This window comes from Podarcis vaucheri (assembly GCF_965113315.1).
Source record: "Podarcis vaucheri genome assembly, chromosome: 2".
In the NCBI taxonomy this organism is placed as follows: domain Eukaryota; kingdom Metazoa; phylum Chordata; class Lepidosauria; order Squamata; family Lacertidae; genus Podarcis; species Podarcis vaucheri.
The window spans coordinates 49,599,112-49,618,980 of record NC_138760.1 but is presented as its reverse complement, the minus strand read 5'-3'; the positions used below and the strand labels follow the sequence as shown (position 1 = coordinate 49,618,980).

General features: G+C 42.0%; 1 protein-coding gene across 6 annotated transcripts in view; it reads right to left on the bottom strand.

Annotated features, from left to right (window-relative positions):
• Nucleotides 1-19,448, bottom strand: part of GABRA1 (gamma-aminobutyric acid type A receptor subunit alpha1) — a 38,836-nt gene extending 19,388 nt beyond the window's left edge. The window contains exons 1-5 of one of the 6 annotated variants that reach the window (XM_082214739.1): nt 19,355-19,448; nt 18,606-18,867; nt 16,253-16,346; nt 10,891-11,006; nt 1,459-1,526 (exon numbers count right to left, since the gene is read on the bottom strand). In XM_082214739.1, coding sequence (XP_082070865.1) covers nt 1,459-1,526; nt 10,891-11,006; nt 16,253-16,326 — 258 coding nt within the window. In that variant the 5' untranslated portion in view covers nt 16,327-16,346; nt 18,606-18,867; nt 19,355-19,448. Of the gene's footprint in view, nt 1-1,458; nt 1,527-10,890; nt 11,007-16,252; nt 16,347-17,271; nt 17,661-17,796; nt 17,876-18,039; nt 18,154-18,461; nt 18,558-18,605; nt 19,112-19,354 lie in introns of those variants that run through there. The other 5 variants (XM_082214740.1, XM_082214741.1, XM_082214742.1 and 2 more) reach the window with 5 other exon arrangements.
• Nucleotides 19,449-19,869: the final 421 nt, after the last annotated feature.

The window sequence follows — 19,869 nt, the reverse complement described above, 5'->3', positions numbered from 1 at the left end:
ACTATAGAAGACCATTAATGAAAGTGAACAATAGCTATGCCACAACGTTAGCTGTGTGCAAAGCACTTGTGAGCTGAAGCAGGAATAAGGCCACTTTCCTAGTCCTGCCCTCACTGTTGGACTAGCTCTGCCCCCCAAATCTGCACTGATCATGGGGATCTGTGATAAGAAACAGCTATGTGTAAGATACCAATACTCAATATAGAGTCATCGGGGACAAGACTAGCTCAGGGAAGTAGTGTCGAAGTGGCTCCAGGTGTGTGGCTGTTCTTGATTCAGCTCATAGTGTCACACAAGTAATGTGTGATCAGGCTATACTCATCATCATTCCTCAGTGCATCTGAGGTCAATGCAGTAGACATTGGAACTGTATAGACCACTTGAACTGCGATCTATGTGCATAGGCCCTGATGGGGCATCCAGTGTGTGCTTTGGATGTGCATGGTTTGGAGGAAAGCTCTTCCTATGATCTTGCGAAACCAAGTAATCATAATAGTCATAACAATTGTGGTTGTCACTCCACAAAGAACTTTTCCAATGATATTCATGGCCCATATATTTCAAGATTCCTGAAGGGAGTATTCTGGAATTGGTTCTGCAAAAGTATTTGCAGCTCCCAGAAGAAATTGACTTTGCAATTCATATGTCTTTTTCAAAAGATGTCCATTATATGATTTACAGATAACAAACCGCATCTACCTGAAAAATCAGTAGACCACTACAATCAAGGGTATGAAAAAGTCTTGCTAACTTTGGCCTCTTAAATCCTTTTAGTTTTATTAAATTATCTCATAATTTGGCATGTTTGCTAATCAATACTCAGTGTTAGGAAATATCTCTTTGAAAAGGCTACATCTTTGTGGCTTACCATAAGTTGCTTAGGTACAAAATGGATAATGACATTCCACAGATGCATTTATTATAGGTTTTTATTTTGATTTTACCTCTTTATATGTAGTAAAGTGGGTGGTCAGGCTTTTAACGACTTGAGTAGTCATGCTTGACATCATCCTTACAACAATGACAACCACAAAAACCTGCAGTTCAATTACCCATTCTTTAGCTGTGTTACATGTGTCCTCAGTAACTGTGCTGAGGATGGCCTGAACAATCAGACAAGATATAATTTACTATCATAATTTACTGTCATCTGCATTGCCCTAAACTGGTTTGCTGGATGTCTCTTAATCATGTATTCTGCACCACATACTTCAAGTAATCAATTTGCATAGTAACATGCTTTATCACAGGGAATACTTCCTCCCCAGTTGCTGATGCTTCCCCATATTGGAAAAACTGCTCCAAACATTTCAAACAAATTGAACTATCAAACTGGAGATAGCACTTGAGGTGAATATTTAAGTGCACTGAAATCAGTCAATGTGAAAAACTCGGAAAACTGGTCTAGAAGCAGAAAGCAGACAGGGCGAAACTGAGAGAAGATAGGATGGCACTTACCATATCATGGTCTGAAACAGGCCCAAAGCTGGTGACGAAGATGTCAGTCTTCACTGCAGTTACACGCTCTGATGAAGCAGGAAATTAGGATAGTGAGTGCTTATCAATAGCTTTCATTAGATGCAAAACCAGAAGCTGTTATCCAAACAAAGAACGCATTGACTTTTAGAAGCTCTGAAATAAGAGGAGGGGCTTAGCTCAATGGTAGAAAGCATGCTTTGCTTGCAGAAGGTCTCAATTCTTGGCATCTCCTCTTCCATCTGAAACACTGGGTCACTCGTACTAATCAGTGCAGACAATACTGAGCTGGATGGAGCATAGGTCGGACTCATTATAAGGCAGTTTCCTATATTCAAAATTGGCCCATAACACGAACTTAGTCATTTTGGCCCAGATCCACAAAACCATCAGTATGCTGTTGCTTACAAATTATTTTCATCCCCAGCAGACTGATCAGGCACCTGATTGGCCTTCCTGGCTACAGCGAGATGATAGATTGTATTTCTATGTCAAGGTGTTCTATGCTGAGACACCTAGGTTGTGGAACTCTTTACCTATTAATATTAAGAAAGCACCATCAGTGTTTTTGCTTCGATTGCCTGATGAAGTACTATCTGTTTATATGGGCCTTTTCTGATGCATACAGATCCTTTTGTCATTGTGCGCCACTATCCAGACAAGTACTATTCTATTTTGTTTTATGGATGTGTTCTATTCACTGCCTAGGCACTTCATATATTTTTGCAGTCTATGAGCCTTTAAAATAAAGAAATAAATTTAAATTACTGTAATTACTCTGAAATGTGCATGTATTCATTTAAATTAGCACATGCTCATTTTATTCAAATATAGGTCCTTTTTGTGACACCTAAGTGGCCACCGCAGACACATTCCTCTTTTATAAATCCATGGGTGAACACATGTGCACTGTTACAGGCTGGTTTAGGTAGGTCTGTGCTTCCACCTCGGGTGAGACTCAAGGTGAGTTCAACACTGCCATTTACTCTGCATTCAGTGTACTCCCACCATAGATTTGGTGTTAGCCACAGTCCATATCAGGGACGCGGGTGGCGCTGTGGGTTAAAGCCTCAGCGCCTAGGGCTTGCCGATCGAAAGGTCGGCGGTTCGAATCCCCGCGGCGGGGTGCGCTCCTGCTGCTCGGTCCCAGCGCCTGCCAACCTAGCAGTTCGAAAGCACCCCCGGGTGCAAGTAGATAAATAGGGACCGCTTACCAGCGGGAAGCTAAACGGCGTTCCGTGTGCTGCGCTGGCTCGCCAGATGCAGCTTTGTCACGCTGGCCACGTGACCCGGAAGTGTCTTCGGACAGCACTGGCCCACGGCCAATAGAGTGAGATGGGCGCACAAACCCCAGAGTCTGTCAAGACTGGCCCGAACGGGCAGGGGTACCTTTACCTTTACCTTTACAGTCCATATCTATCCTGTTGTTTCTTTTGAAATACTGTGATTGATGCATCCTGATCCCCCTCCCCGCAAAAACAACAACAACTAGTTTTGATCTGAATTGAGAAAAAAGATTGAGGAGCAATGAGCTCATGTCAGGGACTGGCTGGACACTGAAGAATGGTGGCTGGATACTTATCAAGAGAAACGGAGTTGGAGATTGACTTGGAATAAGGGACCAGTGAACTGGGGGAACCTGTAACGTGGAGCCAGGAGAAAAGAGTCACAGGCAGGAGAAGCTGCAGGATTGGAGAGTAAAGAACAGGTACCGGGGGGGGGGGAGAGAGGAGACAGATAGGTCAGGCTGGTGTAAAAGCCAAGGGTTTTCACACCTCCTCCTGCCCCCACCTCTCCAGCTCCACTTTTGCCCAGGACTAGAAGAGAATTGAAAATGGAGGAGCAGAAGGTATTTCACACAGCTCGAATAGAGGAGATACATAAACTGCAGTCGGGGGTGGGGCCTCTCTGTTGCCTCATAGGGTGCACACCTAGAAGTAGCTGAGAGATATAGGACTGATGGACATGCCTTCCCCTAACTTACCAGTGTACCTTTTACAGTAAAGAGTTAATTTCTCACTCTGGAAATTCTGCTCAATATCAACTCATGTTTTCCTGGGAAGTAAAGAATAATATTGTAGTATTCCAGCTGTGGTTGCTTTGTCACACAGTGACTTTTGAGGGCTATTTTTTGACTGCTCTTAGGACTGACAACCATACAAATGATATTGAAGAGGCAGTTAGACAGCGAGTGTTCCTAATTAGTCCTCCAGCAAAATGGATGTGGCCTAGTCAAACCTGCTTCCAAGAGAATATTAATTGCCTTAGAGAAAGGTGCGGATTTTCTTGACGCCTAATTGGGTTGGAGCTTAATCCTAAAGAGGGTCATAGTGAGAATTAACCTCAAAGCACTGGAAGTGTAAGGTTACTCTTGCTCCCCAAAGAAATATTCGTCTTGAAAAACGAGTCTTCATTTCTTGGTGGAGCAAACTGCTTGGGAACTGAAGGCTGTGTTCTCATCTAAAAGAGCAAATTAGATTTAATGTTTTTCCTTAGGTCGACTAAGGGACCTAGCTACAGTATATGTTACACACAAATATGTTCAGTGCAAACCCTGAAAACCTATTTTCCAGGAAAATCTGTGTTGGGTTGGGATGAACTGAAATGGAGAAGGGGGAAGGGGGAAGGGAGCAGACGGGAGAGGAGAGGATTCCTCTTAATGCTTAACTTAATGCTTAATGTCTTGGTTCCTGAAGGCTGCAGCCCTATATACATTTCCTGGGAGTAAATCCCACTGAGCTCAATGGGACTTCTGAGTAGGCATTCCTAGGATTGTGATAGATGTAGCTTTTCCTGTGAAACAGGCTGCCTGGGTTTATTTTTATCAATCTGTTTAGTTCTCAAACTTTATATACCTCTTAGCATTACATCTCATAGGCTTAACTGGCAGGTCCTATTGAATTCAATGCAATTAAATTAGCTTAAATTCCTATATTTTAATAGGTGTGCTCAGAGTGCTTGACTTCCCCAAGTGATTTTGAATGATGATCAATGTCAGGATAAACCAACATGGTGCCTTCCAGGCAGTGGCGTAGCGTGGGTGGTGCAGGGGGGGCCAGCTGCACCGGGCCCAACATCTGGGGGTTAGGGCTAGGGGGCGCAAATCCACGGGTTAGGGGGCGCAAATCCACGGGTTAGGGGGCACAAATTACTTGCCTTGCCCCGGGTGCTGACAACCCACGCTACACCACTGCCTCCAGGTGTTGGATAACAACTTACACCATTCCTTGCCATTGGCCATATATTGGTTGGGGCTGATGGTAGCTGATATCCACAACATATAGAGGCCACCACTTTGGCTAACCTGGCCTAGGTCAAAGACGAATGAGTGCTGGTGCTCAGTGCTTTTCAGCAGCTATGACTATGCAAACAGCCCTAAGCAATTACAATATGTCGTGTTCTGACCTTACCCAGAGTCCTCTCGTCCCAAATTGCATCATTTATGTCATCAGTCATGTTACGTGACATATTTTTTTTGTTAAACTCTACCTGAATAACTAGCTTTCTCTGAGCAGATTCTGTGGGGTTTTTTTTTAATAATAATGATGATGATGATAATTTCTGCATGCTGAGAAGGGAACTGCCCTTTCGTAGATTCGTGTTTTTTAAAAAGACATGCATGTGCTTGTTTACCACTTTTGCAATTAGATGATTCAGCTGTGCTTTGTTACATGCTCCAAAAATAATGACTCATTCTTACATAGGACACTTTAGAGCAAGTGACTCACAGACTTGGGGTATTACTTCACAATGAAAGATAACCATCTCTTCTTTTACCATTATTAGTTTGGGCGTTTACACCCACCATCTAGATGGAATTGTGTTCCTTTGGACTACAAAACCTGGTGCCAACCTGGACTCAAAGCCACCTCAGGCATCCTTATGGATGACCTTTATGAAAAGGACAGAGGGAGTGCAATTCTGTTCTGTTTTCATTTCATTCTCAAAAATGCATTGGGGGGCAAGGGAACGAAGAAGAGGTTGTGGACTAGGGTCATTCAGCACTCAATGTAAGCCATAAAGAAAGGAGCTAACAGAAATGCTAACATAAAAGGCCTACTTTTTCAAAATACTCAGAAGTGTGTGTGTGTGTGTGTGTGTGTGTGTGTTAGCAGAAGTGTAACTGGAACATTTGCCCATTTTCAGCTCACAAGTTTGTAAACAGAGTGGGATTGTGCCTCAGCTCTATGTGTACCCTGAATAATGAGGTAAATCAGGGTGATTTAGGATAGTCGTTCACATTACCTCCCCCACCCCACCCCGCAGTTGAATCACTCTATTAACAAGCATGTGTTAAAGGCTAATAGGGGGCTGTCCAACCCTGCAAGCAGCTCTGTTGCATTAATTTCTCCATAAAGTTAAATGCATGACTGCTGCCACCCTTTTCTGAGAAGCAAAACCAAGCTGACTAGGGAAATGCCCAGAGCTTGAAAGGGAAGGGAGTGCAAAGGAGAAAGGAGGAGTGCAAAGGCGGCAGCCTTTTTTTAGGACGGACAGGTCTAGGTTTTAATCACAGCAAGTTTTCCCCCCAGTGCGCTCCAATCACAGTGATTTGAGGGCAGGATGTTGGAGTCAACAAATGGGCTATCGCTCTCAATTCATAAGGGAAACACTCAGGGCAGGGGAAGACATCACAGTCTCCTTTGGGATGTAGAAAACAACTAGAACATATTATTTTAAAATAATGACCAACTACATAGAACCAACAACCAAAGCGTTGCAGTTGATCTAACATATGAAGCCAATATATGTCCCGTATGAACCGTAAAAAGGAAGAATAAAACATGATCAGGTGGGAACAGACTAGTCTGGCTGCTTCAACATTATTATACTAATGTCACTGGATACAGTGGAAGATTCATAGTTTCTTGTGTGACTAAAGATTAATAGCCACACATCAAAATACATGAGCTTAACAATTCTTAATGCCTGTTGGATTTATTTGCATGAGGGTTTGTAGAACTGGTTAGAATGCTTTCCAGTGATCAAGGCTCCAACTAGATGTTAAGACTTGTAGCATTGGCTTACTTTGAGTAAGGTGAATTAACTATTAGCAGTACTGCGGCATAAAATATGATGCTTTATTTACTGCAGGGATTTTGCAAACATCATAGCTGAAAGACGCACTGGTACAAATATACGGCTTCAGGACATTATGGTTGGATGTCTCTCTGGCACTTTGAAGGCATCTGGATGTTGGAAGGTGAAATGCAATAATGATATCACTTTTACCCATTAGCATACTAGTTGACATAGGTCTGTGTTCTGCTAAACATCTCAGGATAACTTCCTTACCATCTTTAATTGATGGACAATCAATCGATACAAGTGATATACTATTACTTATGCCACTAATCTAAATGTCAATAAGTGCCATTATCTCTGTTTAAAAATAAAGCTGTTGCACAGTGGTGAGTTGGTCTTGCCAAAGAATCTAATCTTCATCCTATCTCCTCAATCTTTACTTGAGCTATTTAAGTTTTCTATTTTGGAACACTTGTTTAAGGATAAATAATAACTCAGAGATGGAAGGTGTTCATTCTAATCTACAAATACATGCTGTTTACTTAAAAGGTTGGGGGGGGGGACTTGGTTGCCTAAGAGATAATTATTGGACCTAGCTATCCGAACTGCTGGATTCTACTTGAGCAAGAGCATACAAATTCAGTTTCATATGAAAATAGAATTTGAATTGGATCAAGGGTCAAAACTCCACTGAGTGTATCATTGCACATGTAATAGGAATTGTCTTTCAAAAAAACCTCACACATATACAGAGCTATACATCTGAAACTCTACAGAGCCTTGACTAATCCATCTCCATCTCATGCTGGCCAAGGAAAATGGGAATAGAATATATACTGAATATATACTGCAATCTTCAGAAGCCATGCTGCCAAAAGACAGGATAAGAATGTTTGTTCATCGTGTATGTCTTCCTGCCAAAGCATGCAGAACCTGCAGCTACCTGATTTTGAGAAACCGAAACGATAGGGGTGTCAGAGAACTCTGCAAACTTCAGATCTGGGGGGTCCAGCTCCCCTCCCACCCCCCACCCAAACACAGAAGTTTGGGGGCAGACCCAAACTGTCTGAAATGAGCTTGGATTGTGGCCTTAGATGTCTCCAGGCTCTATATCATGTTGAAAATGTGGTTAAAGGCATGATTTTATGTAAATTTATCTTTATCCACATAAATAATGATGTTTTAAAGATTGCACCTTTGTCAGATATCCTACAAGGCACATTTGACTCTTACCAGTTGTACTGCAACAGTTTTTTATCTGTTAATGGCCGCCAACCCAATGGCTATGGTACAGCCAGTGATGTGGTCACAATGTACACACAGGCCCTGAAAATGTCTTCCATACCACAGAGTTCCTGGGTTTTATAGATAATACTTTTTTGGAAGCTGTTCCTGTGAATCGGTAGTAACAGTTTTATTAGACAGGCACCAGTAAAATGTGCTGTTTCTCAAAGTTACATGCTTGATGGCTTGATTCAAATGTTTTATTGACAAATCCCAGAACTTTTTCTATCAGAAAAGAAACGAGTTCACACTGGGGACATATTGAAGTGCCATGTTAACACACTACTGCAACTACTACTGTTGTTGGCTATGCCAATGCAGATGTTTAAAATGGGGCCGCTGATCTGTGCTATGGCTTGTCGTGATTATACGTGATCATGAATGAAATCAATTTTCAAAATCTAATTAGTTCTTTTTCTCTTGGTCTCTTGGCTATATGCAGGAGTTAAACCTTGTGTCTTGGTGCGGGGGGGGGGGGAGGTGGTCAGAAGAAAAAAGGCACTTTAATGCAGAAAGTATTTCAGAATAAAGGAGATGCAACTAGCGACTGGCACTGAATAGATAATCTACCTGGATTCATCCTGCTTCCGTCCAATTCACAGGTTATGGATGGCATTCCCAAGCCTCCCTTTAATCCCCACTCACAGCAGCTTGAATACCCCTGAATCATTTTTAATAATTGATTTAAATTGCATCAAATTATCCCTTCGCCTAATCAGAAAAGGCATTACCACTAATTCATGTATTATTCTTAAATGAGATCCATCCAGCTTTACTTGTATAGGATGTTCGGCGAGAACCATTACAGTTGACTAAAACCTACTATTGTATTAATCAAGGATCAAGAAATATTTATTTCTGGGCTAATCCTTGAGTTTACATGAAAGTAGAGGAAATAGCAGCACAGGAAGCAAGCAGAATTATTCCTCATTTGTTTTTCTTTTATATATATATAGCTTCCAAAATTAAATTTAACGTCCTCAGTGCAGAACAATCCATTATTTTCTTCAGTTCTTCATAATCTATGAACAATATATACTCAACAAAGCCAAAGTTTAAAGATAATTATTGCTAAATTCAATGCCATTATAATAAAGACTTTATTCAGCATCTACAGGGGAATCTGATAAAAGTAGCAGATAACAGATAACCAGGGTGGGGATTGGGGGAGGCACTGAATAACGGGTTAGATGACAGATTGCGCATGTTTGCGTTTTCTGTGTGGCAAATGAATGCTTCTTTGAGGGTTGTTGAAATTAAATATGACAAGTGGAAAAAACATTTCATTTTCTATGAAACGTACATACCTGATAGCTGAACATTTTTTCATCACTTTATGCTTAGTAGATGGTTTGGGATCAAAAGAAATGATATGTGCACTGATGAGAGAACTATACATACAGCTGATTTTTCTTTTTTCTTTTAGCTTTCTGTTTTTGCTGCAGCAATTCCAGCTGCTGAAGAGGCAAGGTACCATCTGATTCAAGCTAACATGCCGGGTTGAATCCAGACATCCTTTGCATGAATACAAGGTTTCCTTCCGTTTCCGTACAAAGGGGCTGAGACTCAGCAGAGTCTCCCGCTGGATGAAACAAGGGTGAGTGAAGTTTTGCTGATTCCCTCTGCAAACCCACCCCCCACTCTGCTTCCCATACTGTTCTAGAGAGGATCTAACCCTCCAGAGCAGCTTCTCAGAGGGCATGGGATGGAGTCTTCAGGAGAAAAGAGGAGTCAGCAAAAAGTGCCTCCCATCCTTCCTCCAGAGGTAGAGCCCTATGAGTGGGTTTTCATTTTTGGTTATGGATCCAAGCCATTGTCTCTATGACAGCAAGAACTCCTGAAGGAGAAATAGAAGTCAAAGTTCTGCTCAGTTCTCTGACACATCCACACACATGTGTTCTTTGGATCCCGGTAATTATCTTAATGGTCATGTCCTTGGAAGTTCATAAGATTTTGAAAGTTATTTGACAAATATTAGATACAAGTTGATGCATCAAATAAAAACCATTAGGAACAACATTGAGCGTACTATATCTTGAGTGCCTAAACATGTCACCAGCACATCTTCAGCTGCCCCTTCCTGTTGCAGCCCCCTTTTCACAGCCACCCACACCCAAAAAGAGTGTTCCTGGAGGCTGAGAGCAGTCTTTGCTGTAAAGTGAGGAACTACAATCAGATGTAGAAATTGGGACAGTCCCCCACATAAATTGTGGTAGACTGCAGCATCAGAGAACCCTTAAGAAGAAAATATTTTTGAATACATTCTAAAAAATCATAGAGCAGCATTATATGTTAATAATACAAGAAATACAGTCGACTCACACTTCCTCTGTTTGCAGAGATTTAAAGATGCTCTTCTTTGCTATTTTTTTTTAATTGTGATGTGATTATTTTCCTAATTATGTCACAGTTCATATTTCACATTTTCAGGACTGTGTAAAAAGGCTGATTTTGGCTCTGAAGTCAACTGTTAGAACTGCTCAGGCAGTCCTTAAATCAATATGGCCCACTTCTGCCAACAGGGTTAGCGTCTCAATCACAAAACACATTTATATGATAGTATGCCCCATTGTCATTAGTGGGAATTACTTACAAACAAATATGATCACCACAGCTACCTTCAATCTAACTGAGTTCAATCTGGGAGCAAAGTATAAATCTGATTTAATGGGAATGATTTGGTCTTTAAAGATTTAATACAGCATCAGTCATGGAAGATGAGACTTTCATTTACTTTGATTCAGATATTTACTGCCCAGCCCAATGGATGCTTACCCAGAAGTGAATCCCATTATATTCAATGGGATTTGCTATTAAGTAAATGTGCCTAGATTTGTGACCTTAATCAATATTATGAGAGGATCCGGGGGCGGGGAGGGGGAATGGACTTTTTTTCATCTTTTGGATCATGGAATTTGGCCGCATATTAAGAAGTGTTTATATGACAACAAGAGAGGATTTAGCAAGGGAATGTTGCTGGATGGATCAGTTTTCAATACCTCTTTGTTAATTTTATCAGTTTACAAACATATAAGGTAATATGATTACATTTTCAAAGAGCAATTTTGTTTGTAAAGTCAATTGAGAAAGTACAATAACACACACCTCCCAATCCGGGTCTCAGGCGGTTATCGTAACCATCAAGCAAGCGGTCCAGAATTCGAGTGAATATTGTTGTGTTGTCCTTAATTTCATCTTGTAAGGAAGTTGACTGTCCATAGCTAGGGAGGAAAACACTGCTGTTAACATTATAAACCATTAATCCACCAACAAACCTACAAAATCATAATTCTGAAATCTGCTTAATCTTGCTTATACTGATTTATAGATGCAAAATCTCTTCCATCATGCCAGATTGTAGTAGCATTATAGGATACTTTTTCCTGCATGCTTTCTTTTTAAAGAATGCATAGTCATTGGGCAGCTTAGAGCAATGCACAGGGATGCCTAGAAATGGATAATAAATTAGACAAAAGAGGCCCTACAACAAAATGTTGTGATGTGGAATGCTTCTGTTCAAGGTTTCAAGAACCTTGATTCCATTCATTGATCTCCCACTGCGACAGTTTCCCTCTTCCCTCTGCCCTGCAATAGTAACTCACCAACTCACCACCACTGAGCATGGAGGAGGCTCACACATTTGTGCCTGATCCCTGTTATATTACATTCTTTAATTTCTCATTAATGTCTATGACATTAAAGCTCTCTCTTCCATCCCTGGAGACATTTTAAAATAACTTCTCAGTTTGAACCAGGAAGATACAGATATAGACATATTCCCTTGCTCACTCGCTCAACTGTCTATTCCTCTCTCTCATGCAGTAACTCAACCTTTAGTTCCTGGCTGGTGGCGGGGGGTGTCCTGCAAAAATTTAGTACCCGCAGAACCTCACAGTTGCCCAAAGTTTGCCAGTACTTCTCTTTTGTGCAATGGTGGTGCTGCAGCTGCAGCTTTGACTATATACTGTATGCTTCAGTATATAAAAGTACAGGGAGACTCCAACTGGTATCAGTATATAGATTTTGATCCTTTATTTTTTATCCTGTTTTATGCATTATTTCTACTTTCCAGTCTACAGATTTATGAGTGTAAAATAGTGTGTTTTCCTTAAATCCCCTCCCCCCAAAAATCAGTTTATGAAAGCTTACCTTAAAAGAAGTACACAAATCATCTAAATATGCTAACAGAAGTAAACTGCAATCCTAACCCCACTAATCTGGGATTCAGCACCATTGTACTCAATGGTGCTTCCTTCTGAGTAGACTTGGTATGGATTGCACTGGGAGCTAATAATCAACAACCCCTTACTAAACATTTTCCCTTAGAAATACGTGGCAGTGGTTTCAACAAAGTATGTTTCGAATTGCGGCCAATGATATCTCCATGTAGCACAGCCTTGTTTGCATCCCTGTAAACTGGCTGGCACCATCATAAAAGGTGTAGTCATTTCTAATTTTTCTTTACTAAAATGCAAACCCATTTACACCTTCTAAATTTTATTGACGTCTTTGCTTTTGTTTTAGGAAAATAAACCTGGAGGCATGCCTAAATCGTTGCTTAGCGAACAGGAAATTACATTTTGAGATAGCAGGGACGTTTCCCCTTCTCTCTCCTAGATTTCATACCTCCTGCCCAATTGATAAATAAACATCTGCACCCAATATACCTGACAGCAGTGCAGTTCAGGCATCCTGGCAATTGCAGGGATATGGTTTTATGGTTCATGCAGCAGGTCTTTAGATCCAGCTGCTGAAATTAGCTACGAATATCAACTGGAAAGCTAATGTGTTAGCACGGTAGCACAGCTCTCTTTTTACCAGAATGCAGTTTTGATATATATATAAATGCTTGTAGCAGTTGGTTTCCATGGATTTGCCACAGCCACGAGCTAAGTTTTGTCCTCTTCTTCAAACACCTGAAGTTCTTGTCATTAAGAAAGTGCTCCCCTTTCTGCACTTTCAAGTACAAGCCATACTGTTTTCTCCTAATCATCTATCATGGTTGTCTAAGAGCCAAATCTTGGAGTCCTTCTTCTGCCCTTTAACTGGGAAAGATCCTATTTGCAAAGTGGGCCATTTGCCAGTGTAAACTCAGCAGGACTTAGCCCTTGAACCCCAAGCTACTTTCCTCTTGATCACTTTGTCACATACATTATTACTGAATCAGCCTTCTTTGGGTATCTGATGTGAGGTAATGAACAAAAATCTTTCTCCAAAAAGTCCTCTGGACCATACCTCTTCATGAATGTTAACAAAGGGAATAAATGTTTTATAAGGTACAATTATACTGATCATCTTTTCCCACAAACTGTCATTGAGGTGGGCGATATGCAATATTAAGCTAGTTTTGCTCTTCCTAAATGTGAGTATGAAATTTCTGTACAACTAACAAGCAGAAATATGGAAAAGAGCTCGTTTGTAGTACCTTTTTATGAGCGGAAAAATTCAGCTCTAGCTCTTTCAAATGTCGCCCCCCCCCCGCCCCCAATAAAAGATTTCAAATTGAAATGGTGTTCCTTCAAACTACCGGTTAAAAATGCACATAAGCAAACACAGAGTGTGTTTAATTACAATTAATTTGATTCTGTATGAAAAATGTTGTTGCTGCTGCTGCTGCTGCTTCTGCTGTTAGAATATACTGCCCTATACCCGCAGGTCTCAGGGCAGTTCATAGGATAAAATCAGAATATAAAACCACAAAGTACATAATCAGCTCACTAGAGGTGTAATATAATTCCTATCCTAAGTACACCTTTGCAAACTGATGGATGTTTACTAAATTCCCTGTTATTATTTTTAAACATCAGAGGGGGGGATTTTCTTTCCTTTCTTTTTTTTTGCTACTTGTAAAGAATAAGAGTGTACTACCCTATATAGTTTGTTAAGGGCCACCTGCCACAGTCCAGATAAGACGGGTCTCTGCATTGCCTTCATACGCTAACTGCATCTTTTCTGTAGCATCTGAAGGTCATTTGCACTTTGGGAGACACAATATCAACATGTCCCCAAGAGCTGTATCTGGTAAAGACTTCCTGACACGTGTTTGCCATGTGGTTTTCAGATGTACCAAAGCCTTTCAAGTACAATGTGGTCAAACTCCTGCAGAAATGCAGTGGCCCATTTTTTCCTTGGAAGTGGAAGCAAGAAGTGTCCTGATGCCTATTTATTGTACTACATTTTCCATAATCAGCATGATATTCAGTGTGTTTCTCCTGGTCACGTGCCATTAATCTAAATGCCAATACAATTCTCTGAAGAAAGACCATATGGACATGACACTTAGGAACCAAGCTGCTCTTCAATGCCTGTCTCAGGACGAAGAGCAATGGGCAAAATCCAGAAACGTATAGGCCTTGTTATGTCCCATTGAAACCAATGGGGTTTATGTGAACAGTGATCGGCTTAAGCAACATTAATTTCAATGGGCAATCCAGTTGGTGTGCTTTACTACACAGCCCTATATAGGTCCGTTCAGAAGCGGGTCCTGTTGAGTTCAGTGGACCACCCTCCCAGGAAATTGGGTACAGAACTGCAGCCTTAGTATGCTTAATTATATTCTAGAATTTGCTCATCATTGAAAATGTACTGATAAATGCATGCATATGTTTATGAGAGATAAAGATCAAAGTGACATACTACTGGCAACATTGCGAAGATACAATTGATAATACCTATTTCCTGAACGTGATGCTTTTAAAGACATCAACTTAGAAGTCTTGCTATTTTTTTCAGATAAACACTCCATTGAGCAGATGTCTCCTTCTGAATAGGCCTCTATATAATGCAAACACAAGCCCCTTTCTCCACCATCATAAAACGAAACATTAGAAATGTGAAATTTACAGTGTTTCCTACTCTTTGACACAATCCACCAGTCCGTCTTCTTTTTCTTTTTTTTTAAAAAAAACCCAACCTCTCACAAGCATTGGCAATGCCATTTATAAACACAACTGTTGGATTACAAATTTGTGACCCCGCCTTCCATTTGGCTGTCCCTCTTTGTGTTATTGATCTCTAAACAGCCATAAGACAAACCTGTGCAAGGATTTTATCTATGAAATTAAGGGGGGGTGTTCAGTGTATTTTGAACATCTTGAAGGAAAATGTCAGTGACTGTGTTTGTGGTTCCATACTAAACAACTGTATAATAAAACACTGTGCACTGACTCCATCTACAGGTCATTATAATAGTGACACCTCATAAAATTTTTCAAAAGCAGGCAAATGCATCTTGATTCCCAATTCCAAATCCACAATTCCAGTGAAACATACACATCAGCACATGACAAAGAGAAAATGACAAAACAGAGGAAGGTATCCATGGGTCAAAGTTCTCCCGTTCCCCTTTCCTTTAGAAAACCAGTGTTTTTGTTCCTTCGTCACTCATCAGCTGAGCGAAATAGAGCTGTACACATCTTTTGCTTCTTTATTTATTTTATTGTCCTGTTCTTTTAGAATAAATGCTGAAGCTAAATTTGAAAATTCTCTGCCCCAACTCATTACACAAACACACATTTACACCATTACCTGGGAATGATTTATATAATGCTGCTGAATAAAGGGGAGGGAGTTATGGGGAACAATTCTGTACCTATAATTCATTATCCAGAATGAAAACATATTTCCAATGATATATTCAGTTTATGCATTATTGATAGAGGTGATTCTTATATGTACATTTCAAAGTCTAAGAATTCTCCCCATCCCCCATTCAGTATGTTTGAAGTGTATTTCACATTCTATTGATGTTAGTGACCAATTTCCCGTGTCTAATAATGCAATTAGATTGCATCCTTCTCATGCATGGTGTCAAACCATACCCAAAATTTCAAATCCACAACTACAATATTTAGGCACAATTGTTCACATTTTTTAAACCCAATGCATTTTAGCAGCGCAAACCTATGAACTTCTACTCAGAAGTTAATCCTATTGAGTTCAATAGAACTCACTTCCAGAAAGTGGAGATGGATTCAAACCCAGTATTATAGAGCAACTACTTAACAAGTAAGGTCCAGTCCTAGAGTCTGCAGTCCTGCTAATTTCAGTGAAAACAGACAATGAAGAAATCTCTGTATAAATTGCTAAAACAAAGCTGTGGTTTCCCCTCTGCGCAGAATAAATGGTTGCAAAAATTATCTGTGCAAAGGCCTATCTAATTTTAGCTGCATTTAAATCATTAATCTAACCTTAGGGTGGGTAAAGTAGTCTTGATGAACTCTTTTTTTGAAGAGCAATTGCATTAAAAGATGTTATGCAAACAAACTGTAGTTTTCTTTCAATCTTCTCGTATTTTGACTTAGCTGGGATTTGAGCAGGATTAACTCCCCCCACATACAATTAGTAGTAGCCCAGTACATGTGCTGCTTCTTTCTTATTCTTTTGATGCAACCAATAGAAAAAGAGTTCCATACTTATATTAATGAATGTTGTTGTTTTTTTAAAAAAAAGTAAACTCTTTCCCCACCTTTGTCCAGTTAGTGTGCTCATAAGGAGAACCCAGGCCCAAAGGCGGTCACAGAGAAGATGCATCCTCTTCATGGTAGATTACAGATGTTCAGCTGAAAACAAAATAAAAACACTAGTCAACATTTCTTACTACTTGGGAAAACCGCTTGAAGACACAACAGGTCTACAAGAACTTTGGGTGGTTCGCCTTGAAGTCAAGCAGTGATATCCCAATGGTCCACCATTTAGAGAAAAAGAAAATGGCCCCATCCCTAGTACATCTAATAATTTCTGGATACTCTAGAGGCTGGGCTCTTCATTTAGTTCCATCTGATCTACCTGGTGCTTAAAGTGCTCTGGCACTCAAAAAAAAAAAAGTATTCTCATTAAGTTCCACTACTTTTGAGTGCTGTATCTGTGATTCTTTTTTGCTGACAACATAAAAGGACCAGAAAGAATTTAAATATTCTTTTAGTTTTAATGAGTGAGAAAGTGTCCCTTGACTGTCTCATGCAGTGCTGAGGGAAAGGGTGTCCCCTGAGGTCATGGAGATTCACAGGAGGTCCTGTGGTGAGAACTTTCTTCTGGAGGGATCTCCATGCCTACCTTCTTTGCTACCAAGCAATTTTAGCAGCAGGATAATGTATTTCCCCCCAGGATTGCATTGCTGGCCATGCACATTGATGCTTCCATCAATCTAAAGGGCATGCACCATAATCAAATCATGTGCTGATGACTGCATGCACATTGTCTTCTCCAAAATCTCTCTCTCTCCCTCCATTGTTGTTGTTGTTGTTAGGACACCCATGTTACAAAAGTCTCCATTCACCCCCACCTCATGACTAAGCCCAACCCAATTTCAATTAATGTGCAAAGAGAGAGTCTGCCCCACTTCTCCTGTTTCTCCCATCCACCCCAGTCTCAAAACTAGAGATTATATTTCTGGAAGCAGCCTGGTCTGCTTAGGCAAATACTGTTGCTGCCTTCCTCTTAGTCTGTGTCTAGTGCTGGAATCCACTTCACTTGCATTGTTCTTACCCAAGATTTTTCTCCTCTCCTCTCCTGCACTTGGACTGACTAGACTATTGGAAAGCAATGGAACCGAGGAGCCGAATTTCAGGCAACACGACCCTATCAACACAAGACGGCATGGAGAGGAGAGGCAGCGTAACAGAAGAGCTGTGTTTGGCGCGTGAGGAAAGCTGAAAGCTAAACGGCGAGGAAGGGTGCAATAGATGGGGGGGGGGCTCTCCAAATGCATAGTCGTGGCAAGGCAGTGACAGAGAGAGACCCTCACGGCAGGAGGATGCTCAGAGAATCGCGCTGCTCCCCCTGCAAAAGCGAGGGTGGCATCTCCAGTCTCCAGGTGAAACAAAACGAATGAAATCCACCCAGAGCACCGTCTCCCTTTCAGCAATAACTTTTGCACTCTTCCTCAGCCCGAGCAATCTTGCAAATGCCAGCCGGTGTCCATTCGCTTCCCTCGCCCTCCGACCCTCCCCCCCGCAATAAATAAATAAAGGCATCGATAAAGAAAGTCACCAAATCATTAGAAATAATTGCCTGTGGATGCAGCCTGTGGAAAAGGGACACACACACCCCAAGTGCCAAAAGAGAAAAATGCCTTCTCTTCCTCCCATTCACTCCCCATTTCTCTCCTCTTTCTCCCCCTCCCCTTCCCACCACCATTATTTTTTTCTCTTTTAATAGTTCAAAATGAAAGACCAAAAGCATGGAGGGGGGAGATACCCCCACACCCGGTCTTCCATGTTAGGCACATCCCTTAAACCCCACATCCAATAATACCGAGAGGCATTTTCCGGAAGACCTCGGCTCCGCGGTCTTGCCTGCTTCTCTTATGCCTGTGGTGGAGACTTGTGGTGTGTGGGGATTGTTGTGGGGGCTTTTCCTCCCCCCGCCGATATAGCAACTTTATACCCTCCCTCCCTCTCTCCGGGAAAAAGGCACCCTCCTCACCACCCTCCCCACCACCTGCAAAATGCAAGCCATTCTTGTTGCTGTTTTGCTAGCAGATCGCTTCCCAATGATCTCTCTCTCCCCCCACCCCCATCTCCATCGCCTCTCCTTCTCCCCCCTCCACAAACCCGCTTATCAATTGCCCATCGATCGCTGCGGAATTTCAACCTGGGTAGGGGGTGGGGGTGGGGTGGGTGGGGGGAGACGAGGGGGAGAGAGAGAGAGATCCGCGAATCGTGCCCACCAGGTACCTGCTAGGAGAGCAGCCAGCGCAGCCAGTCCCCTCCATCCACGGAATGCTCTTCCCGGGAAAAGCAGGCGGGTGGGGAGGGTGGGGGCAGCGAGCGGAGCTGCCCAGCAGATGCTCAGGCAAAAAGGAAGAAAGGCACCGTTACCTGGAGACCCCGCCGAGGTGCTGGCAAAGTCCGGGAGAATCGCCTGGGAGAATCGCCCAAGATGCCGCGGCTGCTGCTGCTGGCAGGGGAGAGGGCGCCTGGGAGCCGCGAAGAACCGGCTGCTCCGCTCACTCATTTAGGCGCTCTCAGCCATCATGGACTCTGCCGCCGCCGCCGCTGTTGCTGCTGCCGCCGCCGCCGCCGCTTTGCTCTCCGATTTCCAACACCCAAATTCCCTTTCCCGGGGATCCAGATCGCAGCTCTACAACAAAAAGCGTTGCTCTTTACCAAGACAGTAGTAGTACGTCCCGGGGTAAACCGGATGTGAAATAGGCTGTGACTTCATGCCAGGCAGATTTTATTTTAGAAAGGAAGGTGGTACCAAGCTCTCAGCTAGAGACCAATCCGCCCATTTTTTTTTTTTTTAATATGCAGCACAGTTTAACTTCCAGCTCTCTCTCTCGCTCTCGCTCGCTCTCTCGCTCTCTAATCCCTTTCTCTCTGGCTGCACACTCAAATCCTTTCTACAATCTGCAGCGCGATTATTATTATTATTGGGGGTGGTTGGAGGGAGGAGGGAGGGGGGATATTTTTAGGACCGGAGGGAGGGGGTGGGAGAGCGACGCTTTGCAAGCTCCGGACAAGATGCAATTGACCAAGCAGTCTATTTTGAAAGCCGGTGAGGTTTATTAAATAAATAATTTTTTTCAAAGTTTTTTTTTTAAATAAAAAATAAAAAAATCACCCACCCTCTCCGATCTGCCTTTCTTGTTATTCAATCTTTTGATCAAATATTCAGTCGGTTCATACATATGAATGGAGGGGAAGTGGGGATCGTTAAAAAATGCCTCTCCCTCTAGTTCCTGTGCATACCCATCGCCTGTATATTATTAGGAAGGCTGGACAGAGCGATCTTATATATATAGTCAGAGATGGGATGTGTTGCTAACTGAAGGAAGGAAGCACGTAGAAAAAGAAGCCGCCCAAGCCGGGTTTCTCGGCACACCTTGAGGCCACTGATAATTGGAAGGCGACATATTTGTCTAAAGTGATCTTTCTTGGGATGACAAGGCGAAGCGGAGCTTTAGAGGGGATAGGTTGTTGTTATTATTATCATCATCCCGCCACGTTTGGACAGTTCAGCGTGTGCGTGCATAAGAGTGAGTGTGAGTGTGAGTGTGTGTGCCTACGCGCATGCCAGTCCTGTTTCTGAATGAACAATTTACTTGCCTTTGCCAAATGATGCAGGAAAGCGATTCTTTAA